Consider the following 11,269-nt stretch of genomic DNA (forward strand, 5'->3'; position numbering starts at 1 on the left):
TCGTCGTAACTTAACCAGCCAACCAGCAATCTGACTGATCCTGATCCTCATTATAAATCATGTTTTCCAGTTGCAATGCTCACGCGTCGGAGACTTTGCAAGCAACTCTCTTTTGCTCCCTTTCTCTCCTCTTTTCCCCGAGTTGATTCATCAGTGACAGATGTGGTTCGGAGTGGCTGGAGTCACCTCCACGCGGGACTAAGATACGCATGTAGACGCACGGTCCACGTGTGCGGTCCACGTCGAATTGGTAAGTGGATCAAGGTTCGCAGCATTGCGCGAATCTGGTCCGGCCGGAGTTCTCGGGCTTTAACGCAACGCTATTACGCTTATTACATGCGATGCGCGTAAGAGACGGTCAGCCGGCCGGCACGGTGCGTGTCGGTCGGGTGGACGAGGCGTGGTGGCGGTGTTGTGCAATCCGCACATGAGTATGTTGGCACTGTCGGAGAAAGTGCCCAAAGAACGCTCGTGAATCGTTAATGGGCCGCTCCGACAAGGTGGGATAACAGTGAGCTGATAGTATCTGACCCAAATTTCCGTAATTGGGTCCGGTCAAATTCGATGTTTCCTTGATGACTTCTGCTATTGCGCTATTTTTGCATCTTAGTCTACGATTGGATCAGAGAATTGAATAATATATCATGACACCGCGCGCTCATACATATGTATTCGAGAGTTATGCAATTCCATCCTGAAAATGATCTCGATTTGTAATTGCCATCACGAGACCAGACGATCCCATCTGGACGAGTCTATTTTACCAGAAGAAAAATAGATTAGTTTTATGTACACACTGTCTTATATCTCGTTTCTCGTTATTTTTAAGATCTTCACTGCTAGAGTGATGAGCAATAATGATAACGATCAAGAAGAAGCTGCATAGTTGCTAGAATGAACAATCATTCCGCGTGAGGACGATGATAATTATTCCAAAATTGCGTTCTTCACTGAACCGATCATTGTAGCGGAGGAGTGAATGTGTCGAAGATAAGCGAAGGTAAATCTCACACAACTGATATACTTGCTAAGAAAAATGAGATTTATTCGATAAACATGATTCCTAAGTAGCGATCCGGTCAGTTCAGTGGAGGTAGGCAGGGGCTGCGGCGTAGGCAACGGGGGCTGCGGCGACCTTGGCGATCGGCGAGGCGTACGCGACGGGAGCGGCGGCAACCTTGGCGAATGGCGCGGCGTAAGCGACCGGGGCAGCGGCGAACTTAGCTACGGGGGCGGCGTAGGCGATGGGTGCGGAAGCCACAGGGGTGGCGATCTTCGCTACCGGCGCGGCATAAGCGAGAGGAGCTGGTGCAACGTGAGCAATGGGAGCGGCGGCGGGTTCCTTGCGGACCACGGCGTTGAATCCGTTGACTGGATCAGCGGTATAGTCAACAGTGCGCCTGGTGCCATCAGCTTCAAGGAGGGAGTAGCTGCCTTGGACGATGTCGCCGTCACGGGTCTCCTGCTGGCTCTTGGCGTCACCGGTCAAGCTGTCGTGTACGTCGTAAGCGTAGCTGTACTGGGGATGCGGGTCGAAGTCAGCGTCGACCGCTTTGGCCACCACAGCCTTGGCAATGGGGGCTACGGCGAGGGGAGCCGTGGCGTACGCCAGAGGAGCGGCGGGAGCGATCACGCCGGCGTTGGCGGCGGCGAGCAGGGTGGCGAAGGCGACAAACTGCGGGGATACGAGTGATATTGTTAGTAGATATCCAATCAGTCAATATATATATATATATATATATTGACCGATTGGATATACTCTAAATATTATCAGTACAATTCATTATCTCAGAGTGCAATATCTTCTTTGCGCTAGAATTGTACTGATAATATTTAGAGTAAAATACTAATTGCGGTAAATTTTCAGTGTTTAGGGCACGAACGATGATTAGAAAATAGAGGAACGCGAAGACAGCTCGTTCAGTGAAGTCGCTTCAACGAAAGCCACAGTACGTGCCGAGTTTACTGAGTGCTCGTTTACTTACATGCATTCCACTTTCAAGCGGGCGTCCGTCGTTAATTGTGCCTTTTTTCGACAGATCAATGAAATAATACTACAGAGAACGATAATAAGAGTGTAGCTTCGAAACTGAATGAGCGTATCAACCCGCAATTACCCCTCTAATTTTTATAATCCATAATTAATCGAATTTCGTCGTCGCACGGAGCGACTTCAAGGCGGAGAGACACGACCGGTACTCTAAGAGTCGCAATACCTTGAAGGCCATGGTTGCTTGCTTGATCGGTAGTTGGCTCGAGCTGTGAGTCTGTGATGCGAATGATACCGATGGATGGGCCGTTTTCGGCTTTTATACCACCGGGTCGGAGACTACCAAGAGGCCCACACCACACTATGCCGCACCACCACACGCCAGGGCGTACGTCACTGACGTAACTGGGTGACGGTACCTTCAACGGTCACCCGATTCGCGGCCACGTACCGAGTAATACGAAATTGAGCAAGAAATCGGACCACGCCCAACAACGAGCCAGCCAGACTCAAGTTTAAGCCCTGCACTCTTTAGCTCCGAGACAGCGGGCGTAATGTTGATCGTCGTCGTTGTCCGACACTAGGCCACGTCCTTGCCACAAATTACCTAATCCTCCCCCGCTTACGACTCCGTTGATAGTTCCACGGAATGTTCGTTCTCTCGGTCTCACTCGCTCTTTCGAATTCCCTCATTATTCTTTCTTTCTCTCTCTTGTTCTACTTCTCATGTCTGTCTACTTTCTTTTAATCGAAGATTTTGTACAAGAGAAAGACTATGAGAGCAGCGTATATTCTCTCTCTTATGAAAGATTTTTCACATTTCTATGCAAAACTGGGTTCTTTTGTGCGTCGTGTGAAAGGTGTGACGCGGTTATTTCGAGTTCGATAAGATGTTCAGATGTCTCTTCTCATTGGGTGATATTACATAATTACTCAATATGATCAAATGCTCTCTTCACGAGAGTGTTCTCTTTATATCGGACGATTACATTATTAGACATTATAAGATGACACGGCATGACTTTCTTTTTCTCGCGCTCTATGAAGTCTCACCCAAGTCTAATTAATACGTCTACGCATGTCGCACAGACACGCGCTCATCTATCACTCGGTTCTCCTGACAGATTTTTCTGAACTCGTCTTTTCGGCCGCGGTGACTTTAATGCCGCGCGTTTGATAATCTTATACTACTCGCCCGTCCTACGAGTATTATCTACATAAGATTTCTCTCGCGATGCTATTTTTCAACTTGTCGTGTCTCTCCGTTGGCGGAACGCTAACGAATTTAGCGTTCTTACACGCGATCTCTTTGTATGATAATTTTTTTGTTTTTTTAATACATGGCAATGTTACCGCAAATTCTTCCGAATTTTTACCTCGATTACCAAACGTTACCCTTGTAACACACGGAATGCAGCTCGATCGAGTTGCACAGTACTGTGCAATATACACGATGCTACTCGCATCAAATTGCGTGAGCCTTCGACGACATTCGATTCGTGTACGCGCGTGTGTGGGCCGCGTTTCGGTGCAAGAGCGTCGATCGATACCTAAGGAGAACTTGATGGGTACGTGGGTAGGTTGATTAGTGGTTGGCCAGATACTCGAACCCACGGATAATTATGTGAACTGTTGTTTCGAAACATTATTTCGCATGTAATTTTACGTCTGATGAATTGTATCTCTTAGGATGTCGAGAGGTGGTATCAGCTGATTGCGCGAATGCGACAAGGGAGCGCGCTTGTCCGGTTCGGAGGTGACGATAATCTTCAGCAAAATTTGGGTCGAACGCGAGACGCGGAGGAGGGGAATTTCTACAATTTTAAACTGCCGTACCCCAGCGAGCAAACTTGCCGCATTTCTCGATGTCGAAACGAACGAGAGAGGTAAGTGCGCGAAGAAAAAGGAGCACTGGCGCGTTTATCGAGCGGAGAAGTCTCGCGGTCGGTTTTCACGCACGGTTGAAATATGGTTATCGCGATTGTAATTAATGGTATTTTGTTGCAAAGTGCGAAGGCCGCACGGCTGGAATTCAACTTTGAGTTCGAGTCTGCGACCCGTCTCTCGATAATGGACACTCACAGCGGGCGTTCCGCGACAAAATGCGTTTCTCCCCGATGGAGGAGAACAACGAATGGCCGCAGTCTCAATTTCGGTCTTGACGTCCGGATCATCGGTGAGCGCGATTTGTCGCCGGTCACTGGTCGTACCGGACTTCCTGTCGCGACCTTCAGCCTTTCCATAATCGGCCGAATCAAAGCCGACGGGTTTTTACGCCGAGAGAAAAAAAGGTGATGAAGGGGACGAGGCTGCACGCGCTCCGTAAAAGACTCATTTGCAATTTATATCATAAATTACGCACCGTATGAAAAATATCGCACACGAACTCGTCTTCTTGCGGTATCGGAAGCGACACGGCGACATTATTACGATGTATTTGTGCCGCCAATTGCATTCCTTATGGCCGCACGACGATAAATTGTACAAAATTACAACGTCATTGGACAACCCAATTGCGTTGACGGAATTAATTACATTTCTTAATAAGCAGCTTTCGTCGGATGACGAGTTCGAGCTGATGAAAATATACAGTCGAAATATATTATTTCAGAACAAACAAGATTTTTTTTTTAATTAGGCCGCACTCGTCTTGGGCATGCGAGGAAAACTAGTCTTTCTCTCTCTCTCTCTCTCTCTCTAAAAATTTTACAGATTTCATGTACAACGCGGCTCTTCTCTGATGTTATGGAGATCTCTCGCAAAGACTGGCGACAAAAACCGCGACAATGATCGACGAAATCTCAATCGTCAATCAGTGGCCCGTCCGATAATGCCCGCGGGCCCGCGATCGATCGAGGTGGGCCTCGACACGCGAAATTCAGTCAGCCCACCTATTTTTTCTTTATGAAAGTGCTCCACTTCTCTCTCCCTCTCTCTCTCTCTCTCTCTCTCTCTCTCTCTCTCTCTCTCTCTCTCTCTCTCTCTCTCTCTCTCTCTCTCTCTCTCTCTCTCTCTCTCTCTCTCTCTCTTTCTCTCTCTCTCTCTCTCTTTCTCTCTCTCTCTCTCTCTTTCTCTTTCTCTCTCTCTCCCCGACCGTCGCACGGGCCCCGCCGACGACGTTAGATATGATTACGCAATTAAGACGCGTATCCCGTCCGAGACATGACACATTCGACACGGCAACACGTATATCGAAACGCCTCGAAAGTTTCGCGATAACAGCGACAACGACGAAGAGCAGGAGGAAGAAGTTGCAGTACTGCTCGCGATTCTCGTCTCCTCGGCCATGTGTTACTTAAAAGAGAAAGAAAAAGAAGAGACGTTTCTTGATATGAAATATCATCTCTCGCACGTGGGGAGATGCTGGTATACTGAAGTTCTTTAGAAGAGGAAAGAGGGATATCACAGATTCAGTTTTTACGTAGAAATATCAATTCGTTTAACATCTCAAATTCATTTAAAAGCTCCTCATGAGAATAAAATTGAACGGTGGGAGATTTGAGAGTCATCGAGATGTCTTATGAAGAAATGAAGCAAATTTCTATATTTTTTCCTCCTTCTTTTCTATACATCTCTTAAAAAAAGTCATTGAAATAGTATTTTAAAAATAGATATACAAGGTGTATCCGGGTAAACTGACTGATCTGCATCGCCTAGACGAGTCGACGCGAATTTTAATTCTTGTTTTGATCGTTCATAAATCGCTCACGGTCGTCTTTTTTTGTCACGTCTAATGATACGAATTGCTCTTAGCTAATCGCGATGGAGGTCTATATTATAATTATCTACGATCAATAATCAGCATCGTGAAAAGTTGTTGATTCATACAAGGGACTGCATACGAAAAGCATTTGGTGTGGTCAGTAATGTAGGACCAGACGCGACAGTATTGCACAACGGTACGAATCGATTATGCTGGAATAAAGGGAAAAAGTGAACGAGGCTTTCATTACGACACAACATGAAAAATGAACGACCTTTGCCAGTTGGAAAGAAATGTCAAAGTAAAGAAGAAGCGTGAAGTATAAATGACTTTTGCGTTTCGCACCTTGTCGCTTACTGTTTCCTTTATATAATGCATTAAATCTTAACACGAAAGGTGCTGGTCATTCAGCTTCGCACTAAGATCAAGTGATTTCTAGATACTTCCGCTTTGCAGACTCGCTGTCGACATCTTTGGATTTCTAATCGGCCAGGAGAATTGAAAGAGAGGGTGCGCTTTCGCGATCAGCGGCCAAGTTCAAGTGCGGTCGGTCGACCGGTCGTGGATGTCAACGGCGGCGAACTTTCGAAGTTTCAGACCGGGATCGACGGTGGGGATCCACGGTGGTGGCCCAGCCACATCGGGTATATAAAGCGGCCGCGATCAACACTGGACATCATCAGTCTCGCTTTGGTAGATCCAAAACCAACCAAATCCATTCAACAATGGCATTCAAGGTGGGTAAAAGGTCGCACAAGGCTGTTGCAAGCTGTACACCAAGTCTCATCGAACTCTCTTTCTCTCTCTCTCTCTCTTTCTCTCTCTCTCTCTCTCTCTCTCTCTCTCTCTCTCTCTCTCTCTCTCTCTCTCTCTCTTTCTCTCTCTCTCTCTCTCTCTCTCTCTCTCTCGAGTCTTTGTCTGACTGGCCTATTGAATTATCGAATAATATATAATTGGAGACTACGAATTTGTGGAAAATTGAGAGAACTCCTGGCTCATTTACTTTCTCTTTCAGTTCGTCGCTTTTGCCGCCCTCGTGGCCGCCGCCAACGCCGGTGTACTCGCCCCTGCTGCTTCCCTGGCGTACGCCACAGCTCCCGTGGCTGTAGCCCCCGTTGCCAAGGCGGTCGACGCTGACTTCGACCCGCATCCCCAGTACAGCTACGCTTACGACGTACATGACAGCTTGACCGGTGACGCCAAGAGCCAGCAGGAGACCCGTGACGGCGACATCGTCCAAGGCAGCTACTCCCTCCTTGAAGCTGATGGCACCAGGCGCACCGTCGACTACACCGCTGACCCAGTCAACGGATTCAACGCCGTAGTCCGCAAGGAACCCGCCGCCGTCGCTGTGAAGGCCGTCGCTGCTGCTCCCATCGCCGCTCACGTCGCACCAGCTCCCATCGCTTACGCTGCACCAGTCGCCAAGTTCGCCCCCGTCGCCAAATTGGCCACCCCGATCGCTGCTCCCTTCACCTACGCCGCGCCAGTAGCCAAGTACGCCGCCCCGGTCGCTGCTCCCATCAGCTACGCTGCTCCCATTGCCAAGCTGGCCACCCCGGTCGCCGCTCCCATCAGCTACGCCGCTCCCGTGGCTAAGATCGCTACCCCCGTCGCTGCTCCTGTGGCCTACGCCGCGCACCCAGCTCCCGTCGCCTACGCCACACACGCAGCTCCCGTCGCCTACGCAGCACACCAAGCTCCCGTCGCCTACGCCGCGCACCCAGCTCCCGTTGCCTACGCCGCGCACGCAGCTCCCGTCGCCTACGCCGCGCACGCAGCTCCCGTCGCCTACGCCGCGCACCCAGCTCCTGTGGCTGTTGCCGCACATGCCGCCCCCGTAGCGTATGCCGCGCATGCAGCACCCATCGCTAAGATCGCTGCCGCGCCAGCCATCTCCTACGCTGCTCCCGCAGCCTACATCCACTGATCACCTCGTCCCCGCCATCCCCCACGTTGTCGACTCAGGCCGAACTTTTATTTATTTTTATAGCAGACTCTTTTCTAAATGTGACTGATTAAAGTGAGTTACATAATGTAACATTTGGGACTATTGATTTGCACACCTAAGGCCACCTTTCAGTCCGTTTTCCACTACCATAGTATATTCGATATGCTCGATATGCTATAATACTTAATAATTAAATATGCTTAATAATTAACTTAATAATTAAATATACTGCCAGAATGTATTGGTATCTGGTGTTGGTTTTTCTAAAGAAGTCGCACGGTATTGCGTATAATACTCTTGCGCCGATCATAATCGTTGCAATAATTAATAGTCGCGAGCGTATCACAGCAGATGAATAGAACATTAGATTAGATAATCTAAGTTGATGAAACTCGTTCTTTAGCTGATACAATTCTACGAGGCTACGCGGAGCGATTATTATTCACGAGCACGTCACCGTGCGACTTTCTAGGAGAAGAAAGGCGAGCGAGAGAAACGCGATTAGAGCGATCGAATCGAGACGTTGAGAAAGATTACCACACGTGTGATGTGCTAATCGCGAGCGCGCGTCATATGCGACATTCCGGATTGCTGTTGCAGCTCGTATTGTTCTGTGTTGTCCCGCCAATGAAAAGGCACGGCGATGTCGAAAGCCCTCGATACTGTTCGCGCCGAATCTATTCTGTTTCTGTTGTGACGTGTTTGGATATAACCAACGCGTCCGCGGTATCGCCGTTCTGTCGCTTCTGTCGCGCTATTAAGTCGCCGCTGCGCTGCGTTTATGATGCGCAATGTTCCAAGCGATTCACGCATTGTGGAATGTGTATGTACGAATTTTAAGTTGAAAGTAGAAATTTGCGAGCGCGTGAGTAGAATGCAAAGAGCGGATTGTGAGCGCACATGACTCTCCGCAAGATTCTCACGCACCGAAAGCCGTCGTGCGCGAATCGCTCGCTCTGGAACTCCCGGCGCGAGTTTTACAGAAACATCGGAGAAATTAATGTAAGAAATTAATTACTTACTCGCTGTACGCGTTGGAATTGTTTCATCACACCCCTCTTCAGCTCTGAATTGTTGCAGTTTTATCGAGCAAGGATATAAAGTTTTATCTCTCGCTCTCGACGTGAAATTCTCGGCCCCGGGACGAACCTCCCTCCTGCTCGCCGTGCCCTTGGCGTTCGGGGTAAACTTTCGTACGTAACGCCGCGACGTCGGATGTCACGCTATTTTGGGCGTTCCGGCCAGAAGAATTGACCCACTTTCTCCGCTTTTCGCTCGTCCTTTCTCGAGCACCTTCCTGGGGCCGCGCAAAGATCGCGGTGAAGCTGCGCTTTTGTTCGCCGCGCCCGGTCCCGCCAATCGAAGGACCAATTGCAAAAGCGTTGCATCGCTCAAGGGTCGAGCATGACGATGGGAAAACACCAACTTTGCACGAAGTCGCCCGTCATATTCTACGGACGATGACTCGCACACGTCTCTGTCCGCGAATCCTGCTCTCTCGTTTGATCTTCGTTTCGCTAATTAAACATTTCGATTGGAATTACAATTAATTGTTCCCCTTAATACTGTATTGTGAACGTAGAGAGAGAGAGAGAGAGAGAGAGAGATAATTGATTAGATCATGATGAATCCTATAATATAAATATATTTGTGTGTTCATTGTACGTTTATATAATATAATTTGTATATTCATTCATATATATTCATATATATTCATATATCATTCATATATAACATAAATATTTAAAAGATATCTTGGAGATGTCTATAAAATATCGTACTCATTCTAGACATCTTTGAAACATATTCGTATTGTCTAATCCTCTGATGGAGTTCCAATTCACATGTTGTCGACTGTTTTGAATATTGTTTAATATCCAGTCAGAAACACAATGTTGATTCGATATTGATGAGGGTTGAATTAACGTTGATTCAACGGTTCATCGATCATTCCCACGTTAAATCAACGTCGAATCAACGTTATGGTTCTGACTGGACAGTTGTTCTGCGATTACATTGTCAATATGCGGTACAAAAGTCCCTTCATTATCAGTCAACAGTATGTTGAGATAACGCTCACTGCCGAATCAAATGTAAAGTAGATCGGTTGCGCTTATTTACATCGTCCTCTCGTGATTGTTCTCCCGAAGAATCGTGGAACCGCCTCGCGGCATCTCGCGCGCGTAACAACGCACATGTCGGCACAGGAGAGAAACGTGTAGGAAGAATTACGTATACACGCACGCCACCGAATTCGAGTTCGCTCGCTCGCGGGCTCGAATTCATTTGCCGATGAGGGAGAAAGGCACCCAAATTCCAGACCTCGATTTAAACGTTGTTGTTGCGCAACAGGGCGGACCGCTCATGCTTTTCGGGAAACACGTACATGCGTTCGCCCGTGTGCCCGACGAAGGAGCGATTCCGTGGAAACGATTGGCTATGAATTCCATATGCGACCGGCCGACGCCGGCTAATAATAAAGACCTTGGTATGAAAATTACTTTTACTCCAACATATATCGCATGTCTCGCGCTATAAATACCGCGCCATCTTATTAATCCGTCAAAACCCATTTAAAAATTTAGAGAGAGTGATGCATGGGAAGTAGTAAGAATTAAAATTAAATACATAAATTAAAAAATAACATATTAATATAAATAACAATTAAAAAATTGTCAGTTATATAATTATATTTAGTAGATTGAAAGCGTCCGATAAGTGGAACTTTTGGACGATTAATGGCTAAACAATGCCGCTTCACTTCATCATATCGAGGTGACGCTGATTACTTCTGCAGAAGGATTTAGATTAAGAAAATAGCGATTTGAATATTTCAGTATCTTCGTTCGCAGAGTTGAGAATTGGTCGCGATCAAAATTAAACGACGTCGGGGGAAAGCATCCGGTTAGAGATGCAAATTCGAGGGCGCGTTCGCGTTACGGTACGGGTTAACGAGAGTGGTTCTACCTGGGCCTCCGCGCAACCTTCCTCACACGGTGCTTCGACACGGTCGCCAATTAATATTCATCGATTTGGCCCGATCTTGCTCTCACCTCGTATCTCAATTGATCTTTTGGGAATTCTCGTTAGTGCGGCAAGTCGTTCGCGCCGCGCTGCGCCGCGAGGATAAGCCAATTATAAGTCCATGCGGGCGCTTGCGTGCTTGCGCACGCGGTGTAATATGTATGTACGCACGTGGAAGACAAAGCGACTTTCAAAAGTGAAAGATATCACGCGTAATGACGATATCGTAAAGCCCCTCGAAAGAAAAGTCGCTGTTGCGCAATCCGAACTGTCACGAGAGCGTCTTCGATGAAAGTGCAAGTACGTCGAGCTGGAATGTTCCGGATTCGTTCCGATTTTTCATTGATGTCTGTAATATAATATATAATATAATATAATAATAACGTGCTATGATGTTCGCTCATGTATACACACAAACACACATAATGTGCCTGCTACGGTGTATATCGTTGCGATTAATTTTATCAGTCGCGAGCTTACGACATTGTCTTATTTCACGCGATGATAAATCACCGCAACACTTCGTGACTCGCTCTTCGCAAGCGCAAGCGCGAGGCGTCTCTTCCTTTCTGCGCATTTTTTCATCATCCTCGTCGATGTA

At 47.5% G+C, this 11,269-nt stretch overlaps 2 protein-coding genes across 2 annotated transcripts; one reads left to right on the top strand and one right to left on the bottom strand.

Moving 5' to 3' along the window:
• Positions 1 to 1,071: 1,071 nt before the first annotated feature.
• CPR1 (cuticular protein 1) lies at positions 1,072 to 2,332 on the bottom strand. Its single transcript, XM_011136790.3, has 2 exons — positions 2,217 to 2,332; positions 1,072 to 1,675 (listed from the first exon to the last, which is right to left on the bottom strand). The coding sequence occupies exons 1-2, from the start codon at positions 2,226 to 2,228 to the stop codon at positions 1,085 to 1,087; spliced, it is 603 nt and encodes a 200-aa protein (XP_011135092.1). The 5' UTR covers positions 2,229 to 2,332; the 3' UTR covers positions 1,072 to 1,084.
• A 1,360-nt stretch (positions 2,333 to 3,692) lies between these two features.
• LOC105180611 (cuticle protein 21) lies at positions 3,693 to 7,734 on the top strand. Its single transcript, XM_011136792.3, has 3 exons — positions 3,693 to 3,876; positions 6,150 to 6,430; positions 6,709 to 7,734. Exons 2-3 carry the CDS (start codon positions 6,419 to 6,421, stop codon positions 7,621 to 7,623), a joined length of 927 nt encoding a protein of 308 aa, XP_011135094.2. The 5' UTR covers positions 3,693 to 3,876; positions 6,150 to 6,418; the 3' UTR covers positions 7,624 to 7,734.
• The last annotated feature ends 3,535 nt before the right edge of the window (positions 7,735 to 11,269 follow it).

Source organism: Harpegnathos saltator, unplaced genomic scaffold, assembly GCF_003227715.2.
Source record: "Harpegnathos saltator strain DR-91 unplaced genomic scaffold, Hsal_v8.6 scaffold16, whole genome shotgun sequence".
Classification (NCBI taxonomy): Eukaryota; Metazoa; Arthropoda; class Insecta; order Hymenoptera; family Formicidae; genus Harpegnathos; species Harpegnathos saltator.